The 17,323-nt window shown below is 47.7% G+C and overlaps 1 protein-coding gene across 1 annotated transcript in view; it reads left to right on the top strand.

The window, feature by feature from the left end:
• The window catches only part of EXOC3L4 (exocyst complex component 3 like 4), a 336,215-nt gene that overhangs the window by 285,853 nt on the left and 33,039 nt on the right, over positions 1-17,323 (top strand). Inside the window, exon 9 of the mRNA XM_069638116.1 lies at positions 1,328-1,450. Within this exon, the coding sequence (XP_069494217.1) occupies positions 1,328-1,450 (123 nt within the window). The remainder of the gene's footprint in view (positions 1-1,327; positions 1,451-17,323) is intronic.

Here is a 17,323-nt window from a genome sequence, read left to right on the forward strand (position 1 = left end):
AAGGAGCACACGTTTTTTCTCTAAAATTCATTAAGGATTTCTCACACAATCAGCACACACCACACACTCAGTACATATGGCAGTTGTATAATGAGCTATTTCAGCGACTGAAGGGAAAGTGGCGTTTTTGGCACCTTTGCTCTTAACAACTGGGCCAGATGTTATGTTTTAAGGCAGGGTCCTGCAGCCCAACAAATGCACTGGACTATGGCCCCCACGGTCCTCCAGCCTTGCCTATGCTGGTGGGGCTGATGGGAGCTGTAGTCAAAAACATCTGGAGAGTGAAAGATTGCAGACTCCGGTTTTAGGAATATGCTATTATAAGTGCCCCCTACGTGCCCCTCTGGTCCTCGCACCCTAGGCAGCCACCAGTCTTGTGCCTAGCTAGAGGGGGCGGCAGAAGACAAAGGCTTGGGTGGTAGAAGGGTTTGAGGGCAGGGGGCGGCGGGCAGCACAAGTTAATGGCAGTGGGAGAAGACGTAAGCAGGGGCCTGCCAGCTTTTGCTCCCCGTTTGTTTTTAACTACAAATCCCATCAGCCCTAGCTGCCATAGTCAATGGTGATGATTCATGGCAGCGATTAGTCCAAACATTTGGAGAGCCACGGGTTGCAAGACTCTGGGCTGGTGCTCTGTTATGTGAAATGAACTTGGTAAGCACACGTTCGCTCGTGGGCATCTTGGCGCTGAAGCGTGAGTAGGTGAATTTTAAGAGTGGTTTTCAATAACCGGCGGAATGTGAAATGATGCACAGTGCCCCGTAAAGCCAGAGGAAGGTCATTCCAGGTTTCTGCTGCCCCCACCGAAAAGCGGTGACAGTCGGTACCGGGGAACCACTACGAGAAGAGCAGACTGGGATCGACTGGTGGAAGGCCAGTATCAGATGTGGGGGAATGGGAGACTTTTAAGATCCTACATTGAGCTGTACATCCCGCAACATTTCTGAATTCACAGGGGCCCCAGGTGAAACCAGAGATGATTTCAAGTTCTGGGGGGGGGGGGGGCTGTGCAGTATCTCCTAGTGAAATGCATAAAGTGGCTTAAAATATGAGTTCGGTGACGCAAGTTGACATCCAGGGTGGCATTACAGAAACCTTGCACTGGTGCAAGTGCAATTATCACTCCAATGGCCAATAATGGCCCTAGTGCAAAAAATAAATATTCTTTCAAAGCATGTTTTGCACCAGGGTAGTGCTTGCGCTAGGCTTTGTCCTTTGCCCTGGTGAAAAAAGCATTGAAAATGTTTAATATGTCCCCATATTTCCAGAAGACCGAGTAAAGTTATTCTTTCTTCATGCACTAAAACTGCCTCTTCATAATGTTTTCCAGCCTCAATTTCAGCAGCTACTGACTCGAAAATGGGTGCATTGTCCTACAGCTTTCCAGAACCTTCTGCACGAGGTCCGTCTCTTCTTGCAGGATCTCCAGTACCTAGGCCGCCCCTCGCTAGAGGTATGTTTGGACGCTATGTTTCAACCAATAAATAAGAAAGTGGCGTCTCTGTGGCCGTCTGGTGGTAAATGGACATGGGGGGGGGTGGATCTCAAGGTGAGAAAGCGGAACCGGGCGCCAGTGGCGCAACCGCACGCGCGCCACAAGGTTCCTCAAAGGAGGAGAGGTCTTTTCCTTTTTCTGACGTTCCCCTTTTCACTGCCACATCTTCTTGTGTTTGGAAATGCTACTAAGTGGAATTGCTGCCTTTACAATAAATGGGAAGTGAGAGCAACGGTGCGGGGTATGCCTCGAATTTACTGTAAATCAGGCGTATCGGAATGGGGGCTATAGTCAGGTAGGTGGATATGGGTATACAGGTGCCAGGATGGGCAGAGGAGCAGAGATACATGTTGTAGAAATACATTTTAGATGATTTGTAGATCTTGTGTTTCACAAAAGTGTGGATGTTGCAGGGCCACAATAAGTGCTGCGTTTCATTCCTGTTCATTAACAATTCCAGGTGTGTCGTCGTGTGCAGGGAGGCGATGAATGCACTCGGGGTCTCTTAGCAGCTTAGGCTGCAGTTAACACACTGGTATATCCAGTGCTGGAAATGGAAAAAATCTGGTGCGGGATCCCACAAGGCCCGGGATGGGGGCGGAGTTTTGGGGGTGGGCAATGTCTGAGGAGGCGGGGTTTAGAGGGGCGGAGCTGGCAGGTGACCTCCGATCAAAGGAAATGTCCAAAATAATAGTTTAAAACAGCACAATTTCTTTCATGCTACTTTTTTTCAAGCTATATATCAATTCCACTTTAAACCACTTTCATGGTGCTCGTGCACACAAAATATGATATCATTACCACTCCCCACAAACCCCCCACCACCCCGCACCCTCCCACGCACAATACAAACCCCAAGGTAATTGGCTAGGGTGGCCAATTGTCCCGCATTTCGCGGGATTGTCTCGCAATTAGGGACTCTGTCCTGCAGTTTGCAGAGTGGCTGTGCGGGACGCAGTTTCATCTGGACAACCTGCCTCCAGCACAGCCACTCTGTAAACTGAAGTGGGCATGTACACAGCATGGCACTGCAGCCTGCTGCTTTGTTTCTCTGGGCGGCTCCACAACCCCGGCTCCTTTTGAGCCTGTAGGTCGAGCTGTAGCGCTCTGACTCCTGGCTTCATTCAGATGCCAATGCTTGGTTCCGGGGGTCCTGATGCTCATGTTTGCAGTTAAAAAACGTGACCATCACCTCCCAAGGACAAACCATTTGCATTTCAATTAAGCCAGGAATTAAGAGCCATTAAAAATATTTACATTAAAAAAGGGGCGGGTCAAATGTGAATGACGTGATGTCATCACCGCCTTGTGGGCAAGTGTCCCGTGAAAGACTATCAAAGAGTTGGCCACCCTAGTGCCTGCTGTTTAGGGAAACGTTCAGTGCAGTGCACTAAAAGTGCAAGTTTGAACTTCATCCTACACTATTTTAAAATGAAACCGTTCTGGAGCGGTTTCATTTAAAACAAAAGCATAGGAACCCTGAATTTTGCATCTAAAGCAATGCCCTGTGCGAGCACTGAGCACAAAGAGTATAAGCTGAGTAGTGTGGGTTCACTTTGCTTCTCTTACCAGATCCCTACCTAAGTAATAAATCACAGACAACTTATGTGTATGGAAAAGTTGTAGGCCGTAGGCATTTTATTTTCTTACAGAAAATACAACACAACCAAATAATTACACTGCCATATGCTTTTGGGCACATTGTGTCCAGTTCCGAAGCTGGCCAAGGCTCCTCCTGAGTCCTTGTTATCCCTGGGCCTTCGTTCCTGGGCACATGCCGCCTACGACATGCTTTGGACCGTGTACCGAAAGAGTACTCAGCGTTCTTACCTCTGCCCGCTCCTTCTTTTCTTGGACCGTGTACCGAAAGAGTACTCAGCGTTCTTACCTCTGCCCGCTCCTTCTTTTCTTGGACCGTGTACCGAAAGAGTACTCGGCGTTCTTACTTCTGCCCGCTCCTTCGTTTCTTGGACCGTGTACCGAAAGAGTACTCGGCGTTCTTACTTCTGCCCGCTCCTTCTTTTCTTGGACCGTGTACCGAAAGAGTACTCAGCATTCTTACTTCTGCTTGCTCCTTCTTTTTTGGACCGTGTACCGATAGAGTACTCAGTGTCCTGGCTCCTGCCTGCACCCCTTCTTCTTCCGTTATTCTTGTTGGGTGGCAAAACGTTTTTCGTTCCCCTTCTCCAGGCACTAAGAGCCTACCCGAGAGAGGTGAGCTCTTACCTGGTTTGTGCCGCCTCTCCTTTTCCTGGCTTACTTATACATCCCCGGCCTTTTGATCCTTCTTGGGGGCGGCCGGGTTACCCCCCTGACTCCTTGCTGTTATATTTCGCACCTTCCCAGGTGCTGTTTCCTGCCCTTCCTGGGCTTTTGTTTCTTGTGGTGCCATTCGGACGCCCCTCCCTACGCTTTCGAGACGTTTTCCCCCACCCTGCGCCTAAACTCCCAGACCCTCTATTGTCCCGCATTTCATGCAGCCCGGGGCCTGGGTCAATCTATTCTGTGTGCACTGTCCTCGCACAGGGCAGATTAGATCTGCCGGGCCCACGAGGGTGGGGCTGTGCTGCTCGGAGCAGCACAGCCCCCACCTTCGCGGGCCCGGCTGTGGTGCCTGCATGAACAACTCGTCGTGAAAGTGCAGGACAGCCTTCTTTAAGAAGGTCTGTTCCGGTATCCTGCTGTTGTGGATACGTAGGGGGGCGAAGCCAGAAGAGCGCTAATGGCGGCAATGAGCTGCTCCGCCCCCCCTACGCCATGCCATTGCGGGATTGTTTTTTTTTTTTTTCTCTCCTTGAATCCCAGCTGGAGAACATGGGTTTGGTGTTTGGGCGGCTGACTCTGGCCGGATCCCGAGATCCGGCTTCACATCTCGTGCCGGATCTCGGATCCAGAGAGAGCCTGCCCAATGACCATTACTGGGTACATCATCAAAATCCCCTCCCTCCCCCCTGGAGAAGAGCCCTCGACACGGCCAGGGCCCACTCTGTGGGATCATAATTCTCACTGATAAGGAGCCTGTAAACATAATTTAAGAAAGTTAATGTTACTACAGTGTTATCATTGCAATTAATAAGGGGAAGTAGGCACTGGGAAAGGGGGCGGGGGTAATGGATTCAGAATGAAAATTCTCCAGTTACTCAGGAGTAAGTCCAAAATTCTCTTAGTAACTTCTTTCTAAATCACGTCCATATCTTTTAAGTTTGCCATTAATTCTACTTATACCCAAGATTAACACAAACTTACTTTGTAAGAGTACTTTTAACACAAAGCCAAGCTCTGGCTAGTTACTTCTCATTAACAACTGCCCTCTGACCCTGACGGGCTAGCTGCGACTTAGCTTTGCTCTGCCCTGGCACCTTTGTGCCGCTTGTTGCCCTGTTTTGTAACGTCAACTGTATTTGGAAACGTCAATTGTATAATCTGTATATCTTTATATTGTATATATTGTATATGTTGTTCGCAATCTGTTGATACCAATGTGATGATATGTTTTACCTGTAACCTTCTGCCAAGATATGCGCCCGGTTGCCTCAGGGCCTGGTTTGCGCTATATAAATAAACAAAACAAACAAAACAAACCCACTGTGCCGAAACACAGGGTTCTTAAAGCGAGATACACAGGGCTCGGCACTGTCACGGGTCAGGTTCAAAGCGCCCCACATGTTGATATCAAGTGAAGTTAATCTGATTTCAAGATTATTTATATCCCAAATAGTGTAGAAGCCTGTGTACACTGGCCAACGTGCAGGTTTACATTAACATAGTGGGACCACTATATATCCAAAGGCAACAGCTCACGCTAGTGGTGACAACAGGCGAAGCTATGCAAATTGGCATCGTCTCTATATATCCTAGGGCAACAGCTCCCTCTAGCAGTGACAACAGGCGAAGCTACGCAAATTGGAATTGTGTCTGTATTTCCTAAGGCAACAGCTCCCTCTAGTGGTCACAACAGGCGAGGCTACGCGAATTGGCATTGTCTCTATATATCTTAAGACAACAGCTCCCTCTAGCGATGACAACAGACAAAGCTATGACTGCATCTGACAAACATACAGGACAAGCATCATACATATGGCCATTTATTATACTGTTAGATGTGATTGTGAACACCTAATTAGGGATACTATACACATATTTCTCATTATGCACCTATATTCCAAGACTAATAGCTGTAGGTCAGTAAGCATGTTTGAGTTTTCTGTTCAATTAAGGCAAGCGCTTTGTCTCTGTAACAGCTTCAAATAGCCCAACTTCCACACTCGGACAGTGCCACCCTTTGGGTGGGTATATATTTCTTTTGCATTCTCGTTAGGCGCTGCTTACCACTAGTGGCATCAGAGCACAAGATGAGTGGAGCAAATGCAGCGGGTGCCAGGGAGGAAGTTAGACCTGTACTAGGAAGGCTTAATGTCCACCCTGAATCTGTGGGGTTTGGGGTTCCAGGCAAAATGCAATGGCGAGAGAGGTCCGAGATAAGACAAGGCAGGATCTTTTTGGTAGTCCAAGGTTCAAGCTAATATGCTGGATCTACTACTCAAACGTAGCTCCCTTTCAGCACAGATGCATATGGCCAGAATGTAGGCATCTGAGGTAGAGGGGTTAAAAAACTTGGCAAAAGGGACAATCCAACCATGCATGATATTAAAATCTCGGATAGGCTAAAGCATGGTTGCCAACATTAGATCAAGCATGTTATAGCGTTGTCTGCAGGACCCACGGAAACAGCCATAAGTGTACACATATTAATATGAAATAAAGGCACCCTATTGAGTCAGGGCACAGGAAACCCAAGTCCGACTCGACTGACTGCACACATGTATAATATCTGAGAGGATGTAGGGAAGAGAGTCGACCGATCATTACCCCTTAGCTAATGGTGAAGATGGAACAGCAGTTGTGCGGCCAGCCATTCGACCGTGAGTAACGAGGAGAATGGATATAACAATGACCTCACCCCAGTTAACACAACTCGCGTCCGGTTCATATAAGAGTCCAGCATCGTCCATACTTTAAATTAGAATTCAAGAATCATTGCTGAAGCAATAACCTCAACCGTATAGACAAGTGACTTTTATCCTGCAGAAGGCTGGTTCTGTAAAAGATACTGGACCCTTCAGCCGAAACTAGTCGTGAAGGAGGCTAATGAATTTACATCAATCTAGAAAAGCCAGTGGAGTAAAAATACCGAACTGGAGAATGGGTTAAACAGTTAGAATCCCTTGGAGGAGTGTTTGATTGAAGTGAGGTTGCATGAACTACAATAGGCAACATATGAATGCACTTTACAGTGTTGTATTAATCTGTGATATCGGCATACTGTGTCGAGAGCACCGATTAGTGGCCATAAATGTCTTCTAAAGGTAAAAGGACTTGTAAATTAAGAATTTATTGGCATGTGTTTGATAGATTTGTATCATGTGTGAATTGATCTGCAGAGAATTACCAATTGAATGAGTTGACTCAGGAATGACTTATTTGTACAAACGTAAGGCAGAGCAAGCGAGTACCATTGATCGTCTGAACGAGCGAGGGACTTGGCCAAGCATTCACAGATGCAGCAGTTTTCGGCGATGGCGCCACAACATTATGCATCCTGTAATCTCAACTGCGGAATGGTTCCTCTGTCAACCTTGAGTTGAGGGGAACACCCATTCTTACCCATTTAGATGTTATACTAAAGGACATTTCTTACGGTGCTTCAATGAAAACCGGTGTCCGGTACTCAAGGAACATCTCCAAAATGGCAGAGCAATGTCATGCCCTGACTCAGGAACAAGGTCACCGGTGGTCAGCGTGCATCCATACGTGTGTTCTGCGTCGCATCAAGAGCTTCAAGCTCTGCCACTGATAGTCCCTTCTTTGTTTCTTTTCAGATCCCTCTCATGACGGCGGACAGGGCATGCCCACTTCCTTCCCCAACCTTCAGAACCTGCACCTGCAGAGCTGTAAGAGGATTAAATATATGTCTCTGCGTTTAGGTAACTGAATGCCTGCTAGGTTCATTGCATTAAGATGCAGTACAGGAGATCCGTGAGGTCCATTGCACATTGTTAAGGTACGGCAGGTAAAGAACGGGGTAGTAAGCTTTCAGAAAAGTGGGAACACAGGTATATGTCTAAGGTGAAGCCTTGAGACAGGGTCTTAACCTTGTGGGGTTTTCTAGGTCCTATGATATATATCAGCGAAAGACCACGGGGAAAGGTAAGTACAGAGAAGAACGGAAACCATGGGTAGGAGTCTTTAACTATTTGATGGAGCGAGGAAAGTCATGTACTATATGCTGGCATGAAGAAATGCCCTCAAAAGTCAGACATGCTCCGTTTTAAGGTGAGAAGACAACCCCTCCGTGATGCAGGTTGGCCTATCAGGCTACGGAATGGATTGGATCGGTGTTTGCTGAAGGAAGAGCGTAGGTCGTTAGGGTTATGCTCAGCGCTGTCTTTATTTTCAGTGGCCAAGATTACACTCTTGGAATTGACGATTTTTAGTCCGTCAGACACGGATGGACAGAGGACATGACATGTGTGTGACCTAGCGGGAACATGATGGTGTAGGGCGAATGGAGAAAGTATTTCCTACAAGGAAACAAGGGGCGTGCTAGGTCTGGAGATGATCCAGGCTTCGCTAATATCTGGACTGTCGGGACCCGGGGCTAGCTAGCCTTTTGGTTGTAGCCCCTGAGCTTCTATCAGGGACTACAACCAAAAGACCCAGAGCTATAGCCCCCACCCAGACGCGCCCTAGCGACGCCTCTGCATACAGGTCTGAAATCTGCATCTCTCCAGACATTTAGCACTATGGGGGTCATTACGACCCTGGAGGTAGCCATGCCGCTATGGCTACCCCCATTCCGGGTACCGGGTCCGGGTCCAAGTCCGGGTTCCTAGAATGGGGAAATACCAGGCCATTCCGAACTTGGAGGGCCCGGTATTTCCTCATTCAAAGAACCCAGACCCGGTACATCCCCATTCCCATTTGAGCTCCCATAGGGCTCATTGGGAATGGGGAGCATGCTAACAATGGGCCGTTAATGACAGGCCAGTGGTTAGCATGCTGGTCTGCTCGTGGGACCTGCTAAGGACGCATGGTAAAACCAGGCATCCTTACCGGGTCCCGTGAGCAAACCTCGTAATGCGGTGGTAGGGGGTTAACGGGGCCGGCCGCTCTACCGGCCCCGTTAACCCCCTACCACCAGGGTCGGAATGACCCCCTATGACTCCCATAATCCCTCATCATTGATTATGCTGGCTAGGGCAGATGGTAGTTGTAGTCCAAGACATCAAGGTTACAGACCCCTGACCTAGGAACTAGCGACATGACCGTGCTCGACTCAGATCAAGATTAAGAATCTGTGAGTGCATCACCATCTCAACAAAATAAAAACATGGCATTCCCCCAAAATATCACATGGGGGTGGTCAAGGCCTCCGGTTGATGCTGAAGAGCTGTGAAGGGGGAGATCAGTGTGGCAGTCGTGCTGGTGGGGAGCCCAGCCCTTCATAGTTTGGGGTCTTTTCCAGTTAGATGGTAAATGCCAGGGACCAGAGTCAGTGGAGTGCAGACTGCGCCACTCTTACAAGCAAAACTCTAGAGAATTGTTCTCCGATGGGATAAGCATAAAATCCTCACAAATAGAGAATTGTTCTCTGACGGGATATGCATAAAATCCTCATAAACAGAGAATTGTTCTCCGATGGGATAAGCATAAAATCCTCACAAATAGAGAATTGTTCTCTGACGGGATATGCATAAAATCCTCATAAACAGAGAATTGTTCTCTGACCGGCTATGCATAAAATCCTCACAAATAGAGAATTGTTCTCTGACTGGATATGCATAAAATCCTCATAAACCGAGAATTGTTCTCTGACCGGCTATGCATAAAATCCTCACAAATAGAGAATTGTTCTCTGACTGGATATGCATAAAATCCTCATAAACCGAGAATTGTTCTCCGATGGGATACGCATAAAATCCTCACAAACTGATACATTGGGCCTCATTGCAAGTTTTGCGGTAGCCTTGCCGCTAAAATTGCACATTTATCCGGCCCCTGGAATTGGGGAAATACAGGGCCATTACGACCCTGGCGGACCCTGTATTTCTCCATTACCAGGGGCCGGAATCTTTTACTTCCCCATTCCCATTTTGGGCTCAAATGGGGAGGCCGGTAGCACCGGCACCATTCAGAATAGTGCCGCTGCTACCAGCAGAGTCTACTCGCGGGTGCCCGCGAGCAGCACTCGTAGTTTGCTGGTCCAGGAACTATGGTACCGGCAAGCTTACCGGTACTGTAGTTCCCGAACCGGCAAACTTGTAATGAGGCCCATTGACAATGAAACCAAATGGCAAAGGTTTATTTGCTTGGCCAATTAAATGAGTATTCTGACCTCTTATTGAATAGGACAACAGTGAAACTTACTGGAAATTGATCATAAAAACATGCATCATAGAATAATTCCCCTGTCTACGTGAAATTAGTGACACGAAGTTTCCAAATGCTCAAGGAATTACATGGAAGAGAAAAAAACGTTTTTAAACATAAGTTTGAGTTCAGAGCAATTCTTAAATCCCATTACATGTGAAGTTTAGATGTTGACCTCTCAGTTCCTTGCAGCTCAATAAGGAAGTAGGTATTTTCTGATTATTGTCCTCCATAATCCCAGTTTACTTTCAGTGGGCGTATGCAGTGCGTGGATATATGCGAATGGCTGGACTGTGGAGGTGGGCGGAGCCGCTGGACTGTGGAGGTGGGCGGAGCCTCCGCAGCGGCTCACAGACACCTTTATACAGATGAAGTCCCAATTCTGCCCTAGGTTTCTGTATGGATGCATGAGTTGGGCATTGCACAGCTGTTCCTATTCTCTCATAAGAAGAAACATACCGCTTCTTGCTAAGGCATGACCCTTATTCATAAATGCCTTGGGCGCATCACCCAACTTATCCTTTGCAAAGGAATACTGGACTCCTGGCTACTCCTAGGATTAGAGGGTCCGTGTGAGGTGGGAAGGCGATTCTCCAGCTGGGCCGCAAGCGTTGGAACTCTCTGCCCACCTCTCTCGGGCTGGAACCTGAAACCCTGTGGTTCAGGGCACTTCTACTGGTCAACCCTTCACCCTCATCGCTACTAGCAGTCATCTCCTAACATGGAGGCCACACAGATCACACATCGACACAGTGCGTGCCCTGGCAATTATCCTACCTGTTCACTCGATCACTCAAACGTCCTGCACAACAGTAGCAAAGCCACCTAAACTCTCCCAAACAGCTGCTGGTGACATCATCCGTGGCATCACATGTGACATAACAAATGGCACCCGAGATGTGCTCACCGGTGACATCAGCAATGCCATAGTTCCTGCCACCACTGATGACATCATTTAAGGCTTCACCTTTGGTGGGATGCATGATGTCACCATTGAGAATGAAGGATTAAAGCCCAACGTTACCCAAGCACCATCCTTCTATCATGTTGGGTATCTACAAAGGAATAACACTGCATGTTAAAATGTCCCCTTGTTTCACAGAGCATTGTAGAATTATATACGACTAATACTACCAGCTGTGTCCAGCACATCATGTGCCGCTCTGTCTCTCCGTCTCCCTCTGTCTCATTTTCTGTCTCTGTGTCTCTGTCTCTCTCTCTCTCTGCCTCTCTCTCTGCCTCTGTCTCCCTCTCTCTGCCTCTGTCTCTCTGTGTCTCTTGTCTCTGTGTCCCTGTCTCACTCTCTTTCTCTGCCTATGTCTCTCTCTCTCTGTCTCTCTCTCTGTGTCTCTCTGTCTATGTCTCTGTATGTGTCTCTGTCTCCCTTGTCTCTCTGTGTGTCTCCATCGCTCTGTGTCCCTGTCTCTCTCTGCCCCTGTATCTTTGTGTCTTTGTGTCTCTCTCTCTCTCTGTCTCTCTTGTCTCTCTCTACCTGTCTCTCTGTGTCTCCCTCTCTCCCCCAGTCTCTCTCTCTCTGTCTCTCTGTGCCTCTTTCTATCTCTGTCTCTCTCTGCCCATGGCCCTTTGTGTCTCTGTGTCTCTGTCTCCCTGAACGCTCTACCTCTGTCTCTCTGTGTCTCCATCGCTCTGTGTCCCTGTCTCTCTCTGCCCCTGTATATTTGTGTCTTTGTGTCTCTGTCTTTCTCTGTCTCTCTCTTTGTCTCCCCCTCTCTCTCTCTACCTCAGTCTCTCTCTCTGTGCCTCTTTCTATATCTCTCTGTCTCTCTCTGCCCATGTCTCTTTGTGTCTGTGTATCTCTGCCTTTCTCTCTGTGTATCCCTCTCTCTGTGTTTCCATCTCTCTGTGTCTATCTGTCTCGGTCTCTGTCTGCCTTTCTCTCTCTCTGTGCCTCCCTCTCTGTGTGTCTGTCTCCCTCTGTGTCTCTGTCGCGTGTGTGTGTGTGTGTGTGTGTGTGGCGTCCTCAGGAGGGCAGTAACAGAGCCACCGCAGCCGTTGTTGAGCGCAGCAGGACCGAAGAGAAAACGGAGACCTTTTAAAAGGGGCAGGGAAGTAGGGTAGCAGTGCTGTGCTTTTTATGCGTAACATTTGAATGAGAGCAGCAGAAGCATTGCCCCAAGTGGGGACTGGCCTGGGATTTGGAGACAAACCATGTCCTCGCGGGTGTCCTTCAGGACTGTCGCCCCACGCTGAGGCGGCCTTGTCCGTATGAGAAGAGGTCAGAGGTCGAGGGGACACGGAAACTCCCTGCAGGGGTTGCTGTTTTTCTAACGGAGCTTGCAAAGGACCAGAGGGCTCAGCTGGAGGGTCAACAGCTGTGCTTGTTGTTTCCTATTTCTTTGTTCATTATTAGTGTTTGCGCAATCAGTGGCCTGCACGAAACAATGAACCTTGACCTGGTGCTCACAGAAGAAACGGGGAGTTCATTGGTTTTATCCTGAATGGGATTTGTTGCAAGAGGGAAGAACATTTTAAAGACAAAAGAGTGTCTAGTCTCAAAAAAGGAACTATTTAAAAGAGGAAATGATTTCATTGCGCTTACAATGTACACTGTCTCCTTTGCACGTTTTACAAGGTTCCTTTCTAACAAACACTCCTAGAATATATTGTACTATGATTATAAGGGAATTTACTGAGCGTGGAACTAGCTTCAGAAAACAAGAGAGCACTTTACAAGCCTTAGGGGGAAGTGCATGGCGAGGGAAGTGGCTATCGAGGGGTCCATACATGAGAGCAGGGAGCTAACGGGGAGGGCAAGGGTGGTCCTTTGGCATCAAGAGATCTACAAGCAACCAGGGGAGGAGACTTGGAGGAGCAGATCATCCAATCGCAGGTTAGGTGTGGAGGGTGTGTGGACCTAGGTGCTAAGGAGAAGCGGTTCCTTGAAGAGGAAGGTCTTGGGCACATTTTTGAAATGTAGAAACGAGGGGCGAGTGTGGTGTTGATAGCAAGGTGGTTCCAGAGTGCAGGAGTGTAGACAGAGAAGGCCTGTCTTCTGGTCGTTTCCTTCCTGCACCAGTGGAGTTGAAGTCTGCACATTTCCTTGCTCCTGGTGGATCGCCGGCCTCCGGAGATGCTGAGTTCCTCAGTGAGGTAGCTTGGAAGCTTCAGGGTGACGGCCTTGACTTAGATGATACAGCAGGATGCGATGATAGGGGCTCAGAGACTTAGATGATGCAGCAGGATGCGATGATAGGGGCTCAGAGAATTAGATGATGCTGCAGGATGCGATGATAGGGGCTCAGAGACTTAGATGATGCTGCAGGATGCGATGATAGGGGCTCAGAGACTTAGATGATGCTGCAGGATGCGATGACAGGGGCTCAGAGACTTAGATGATGCTGCAGGATGCGATGATAGGGGCTCAGAGACTTAGATGAGGCTGCACGATGCAATGATAGGGGCTCAGAGACTTAGATGAGGCTGCAGGATGCAATGATGGGGGCTCGGAGACTTAGATGATGCAGCAGGATGCGATTATAGGGGCTCTGAGACTTAGATGATGCAGCAGGATGCGATGATATGGGCTGAGGGACTTAGATGATGCAGCAGGATGCGATGATCGGGGCTCAGGGACATAGATGATGCAGCAGGATGCGATGATACGGGCTCAGGGACTTAGATGATGCAGCAGGATGCGATGATAGGGGCTCGGAGACTTAGATGATGCAGCAGGATGTGATGATAGGGGCTGAGGGACTTAGATGATGCAGCAGGATGCGATGATCGGGGCTCAGGGACTTAGATGATGCAGCAGGATGCGATGATAGGGGCTCGGAGACTTAGATGATGCAGCAGGATGTGATGATAGGGGCTGAGGGACTTAGATGATGCAGCAGGATGCGATGATCGGGGCTCAGGGACTTAGATGATGCAGCAGGATGCGATGATAGGGGCTCGGAGACTTAGATGATGCAGCAGGATGTGATGATAGGGGCTCAGAGACTTAGATGATGCAGAGGGATGCGATGATATGGGCTCAGAGACTTGGATGATGCGATGATATGGGCTCGGAGACTTAGATGATGCAGCAGGATGCGATGATATGGGCTCAGAGACTTAGATGATGCAGCAGGATGTGATGATAGGGGCTTGGAGACTACAGGGTGACAGCCTTGTAGATGATGCTACAGGATTTGAAGATGATACAGGCCTGCAATGGGATCAAGTGCAGCTTGTTGAGGGATGGGGTGATATGGCGAATTTGCAGATCCCTTTGATGGATGATTCATATTGGAGCATTTAGGAGACATCTCTCCGGGGCAAGGGTGTAGTCGTAATAAAAATATTACACTTGTGTTACTGAACAAATCATAATACAAAACCTAGAATCAGCATATTAATAATTTTCTGATGATCATACTAATGTGCTCTCCTACTGCACTCTTAAAATGCTCCTCTGAGAAATGAGATGAGGGAATAAGCAGTCACGTCGTTGGCTATGTGAGCAGAGTCCTCTTTACTTTAAACGTCAGCCTTTGGAATGGATGGAGGCACAGAGGCCATCAAGGAGACCGTGATCGCAGCAATCCTGATGAGAAAGATCAGGGAGAGTAACTGGGAACCACCCAAATAACTGCACAGTTCTTGACAAACATCCGGGTCTGTGTAATGTTGGGCAATATTGGAAATTATTGCCTGAGGTCCTGGATCCTGATTGGCTGTCAGGAATCCAAGGTTCCACTACAAATGCTGATTATAATGATCGCACCTAAGCAGATTCGCAGCCAGGCAACGTGACTTGCCCCTATTGCAGAGGTCTGAAACCTGCGGCTCTCCAGATGTTTTGGACTAAAGATTCAATTTTCTCTCACCATTAACTATGCCGGCTAGGGCTGATGGGTATTGAAGTCAACATCTGAAGAGCCAAGGGTTGCCAAGCCCTGTAGTATAGTGTATAGGTGAAATGCTACAGGATTTCTTTTGGCTGGGGGACCATAAATATTAAAATGGTCAAGTTGCGGTGAAGCATCTTGAAATAAGTTATTTCATCCTGCGAATATAATGGGCAGCAGGGCATCCAGCGAAGTATCTGGCCATTTGCGGCACAGGTTTGGTGCCTCCGCTCAAACTGCTTCAATCTCTTCTATTTGGAAACTGCAAAACAACAGAATCAAAGTTAGTGCAAACAAGAAGTGGTGTGGAGAAAAAAGTTCGGTAGCGAAATAATTCTCCAAACTCATTACAACATTATGTGACTTAGTGCACACCTCATAGCACTACACACGACACCAGCTACACCCTGCTCCTGTTTTTCGATTACACAGCTTCTGAAGGTATTTGCAGCCAAATAATTCAATAGCTTCACATGAGACCCCAACTGAAAATATAAAACTCAAAATGTATTCTTTTTATCCGAAGACACGTATATCTCATCTGGTTACAACTCATCTAGTAAAATAACTCACAGGACAAATTTTAAAGTGCAATAGTATGATTGGGGGTTAGTTAAAGTGCCATATGAGCAAATACAGTACAATTTCAAGAATTGTTCATGCATGTTCACACATAACACATGATAACATAGGGAGCGTGGTGGTTTTCTCAAAAGTATTCAGTTCTTTGTTCTGAATGTTCACGATATCTCCACTATTTCCCTCAGGATTGCTATTTATTATGTCCCGCTCTCTAGTTCATCTAACACAGGATGTAGTTAAAACAGAAGTCGACACATAGCGTTTCGGCCATTTCCCTAGAGATACACCCATCCATGGCAGTCTCTTGCCATTTCCCTTCAAGGCCTTCATCAGGACAGAAAGTCATTGTCTATATACAGAGATCCAATCTCATCACTAACCCGTCTAGGTGATATTCATTCGATAAAGAAACACATAGAAAATAAAATAAGTCGAAGGACCCTTCTTGGCATCCGAAGTGCACACTCGCATGAATAGATATGAGTACAGGAAATGACCCCCCTGATAACATTTCAGCAAGTGACATCACTGGAAGTAAATAAAAAATCTGCAGTGAGTGTAATATTTAAAACTACAAAAACATATAGAAGCAGAGAAGCACCAAGCCTTCCACAACCCCCGCATGACTTGATTTTTTAAGTGTGTATTTAAATAGCACAAAAATGACCCATTGGGCATCACGGCGCTGTCGAAGCCAAAGAGAGCCCCCAAGAGAGGCAGCTACTGATAGAGGATGGTTTTTAATCTCTTTCAGAAAGTGAACGAGTTCAAGAGCTCTACAGTCAACACCGGAAAGGAGCTCCCCATTGCTTCGGTTTGTTTAAAGCATTGTACTATGACTTGACCTTAGAGCAAAGGTCACATCAGGGATAGTGCCATTGTACTTTCTCACGGGAACTAGTAGCTGGCGCCCCATAACAGGCCTGATGAGCCAGAGTAATGGCTTTGAATTTGATCTGGAATCTCGCTGGGAGCCAATCATTTTTTTTTCTCCGATAGAGGGGAAATGTGAGAAAAAAAAATATTCTCACCTGGAAACACTCCACAACCATACATTTATGGCGGGAAACTCCCATACATATTTACAAACCCAGCACTATTTGATTAAGTGCCGCAACCCGCATGCCCGTAGTTTTATACTGCATTTTAGGATAAAGAAACCAGCCCTGCTAGTGATCCGGGGGGCCTATATAAGAATGCCCAGAGAGCTGCGAATATGTTACATTTGTAAAAGATCAGACGAATTAGAAAGTTTGCACCATGCTCTAACCGGCAGAGCTCTTCAAACATTTTTGGCCTGGGCCCCCCCTGAGCAAAATTTGGGCAGGCCGGGCCCCCCCAAAAATGCCAAATGGACAGTATGTATTGCTCGCCATCACAGCACCCTACTCCCAGTATAGTCCCTGGGCTCCGCCACCTGCTCCTATCACAGTGGCTGGACTCCCTCATCCCACTCCTACCCAGACCCTGGGCTCTGCCCACCCCAGCCCATCACACACCCTGGGCTCTTCCCACTCTGCTCCCACCACTATCCAAGTGAAACACTTGTGAATGGGCGCGTTATAAATGCCTTATCATATCATATCATATCCCATGCTACCATCCATCCTGCTCCCACCACAGTCCCTGGGCTCCCCCCATCCCGTGCCCAACACAGTCCAAGGGCCATAACAATTTCCCCCAAAAATGCCATAGCGACCGAGCGCAGTGAGAGAGCCTGAACTGATCAAGGGGTGTTCGGGGGGGGGGGGGTTTCCCCCGCATGAATTTAAAAAAAAAAAGGGGTTAAAATGTTGCATTGTAGAGCATACTTAAAAAAAATTGGGTAAATAGCCAAAGAGTTTGCAATTTTGGCTCGGAGGCCCAGGGGGCAGGCATGACATTTTTTACTGGACATCTATGATAGAAATCCAGTAAAGAATTACCATCCCTGTTTCCTGGGCTCCACAGCGCCTCAGAAGGAGAG

This window comes from Ambystoma mexicanum, chromosome 14 (genome assembly GCF_040938575.1).
Source record: "Ambystoma mexicanum isolate Mex_15411 chromosome 14, UKY_AmexF1_1, whole genome shotgun sequence".
In the NCBI taxonomy this organism is placed as follows: domain Eukaryota; kingdom Metazoa; phylum Chordata; class Amphibia; order Caudata; family Ambystomatidae; genus Ambystoma; species Ambystoma mexicanum.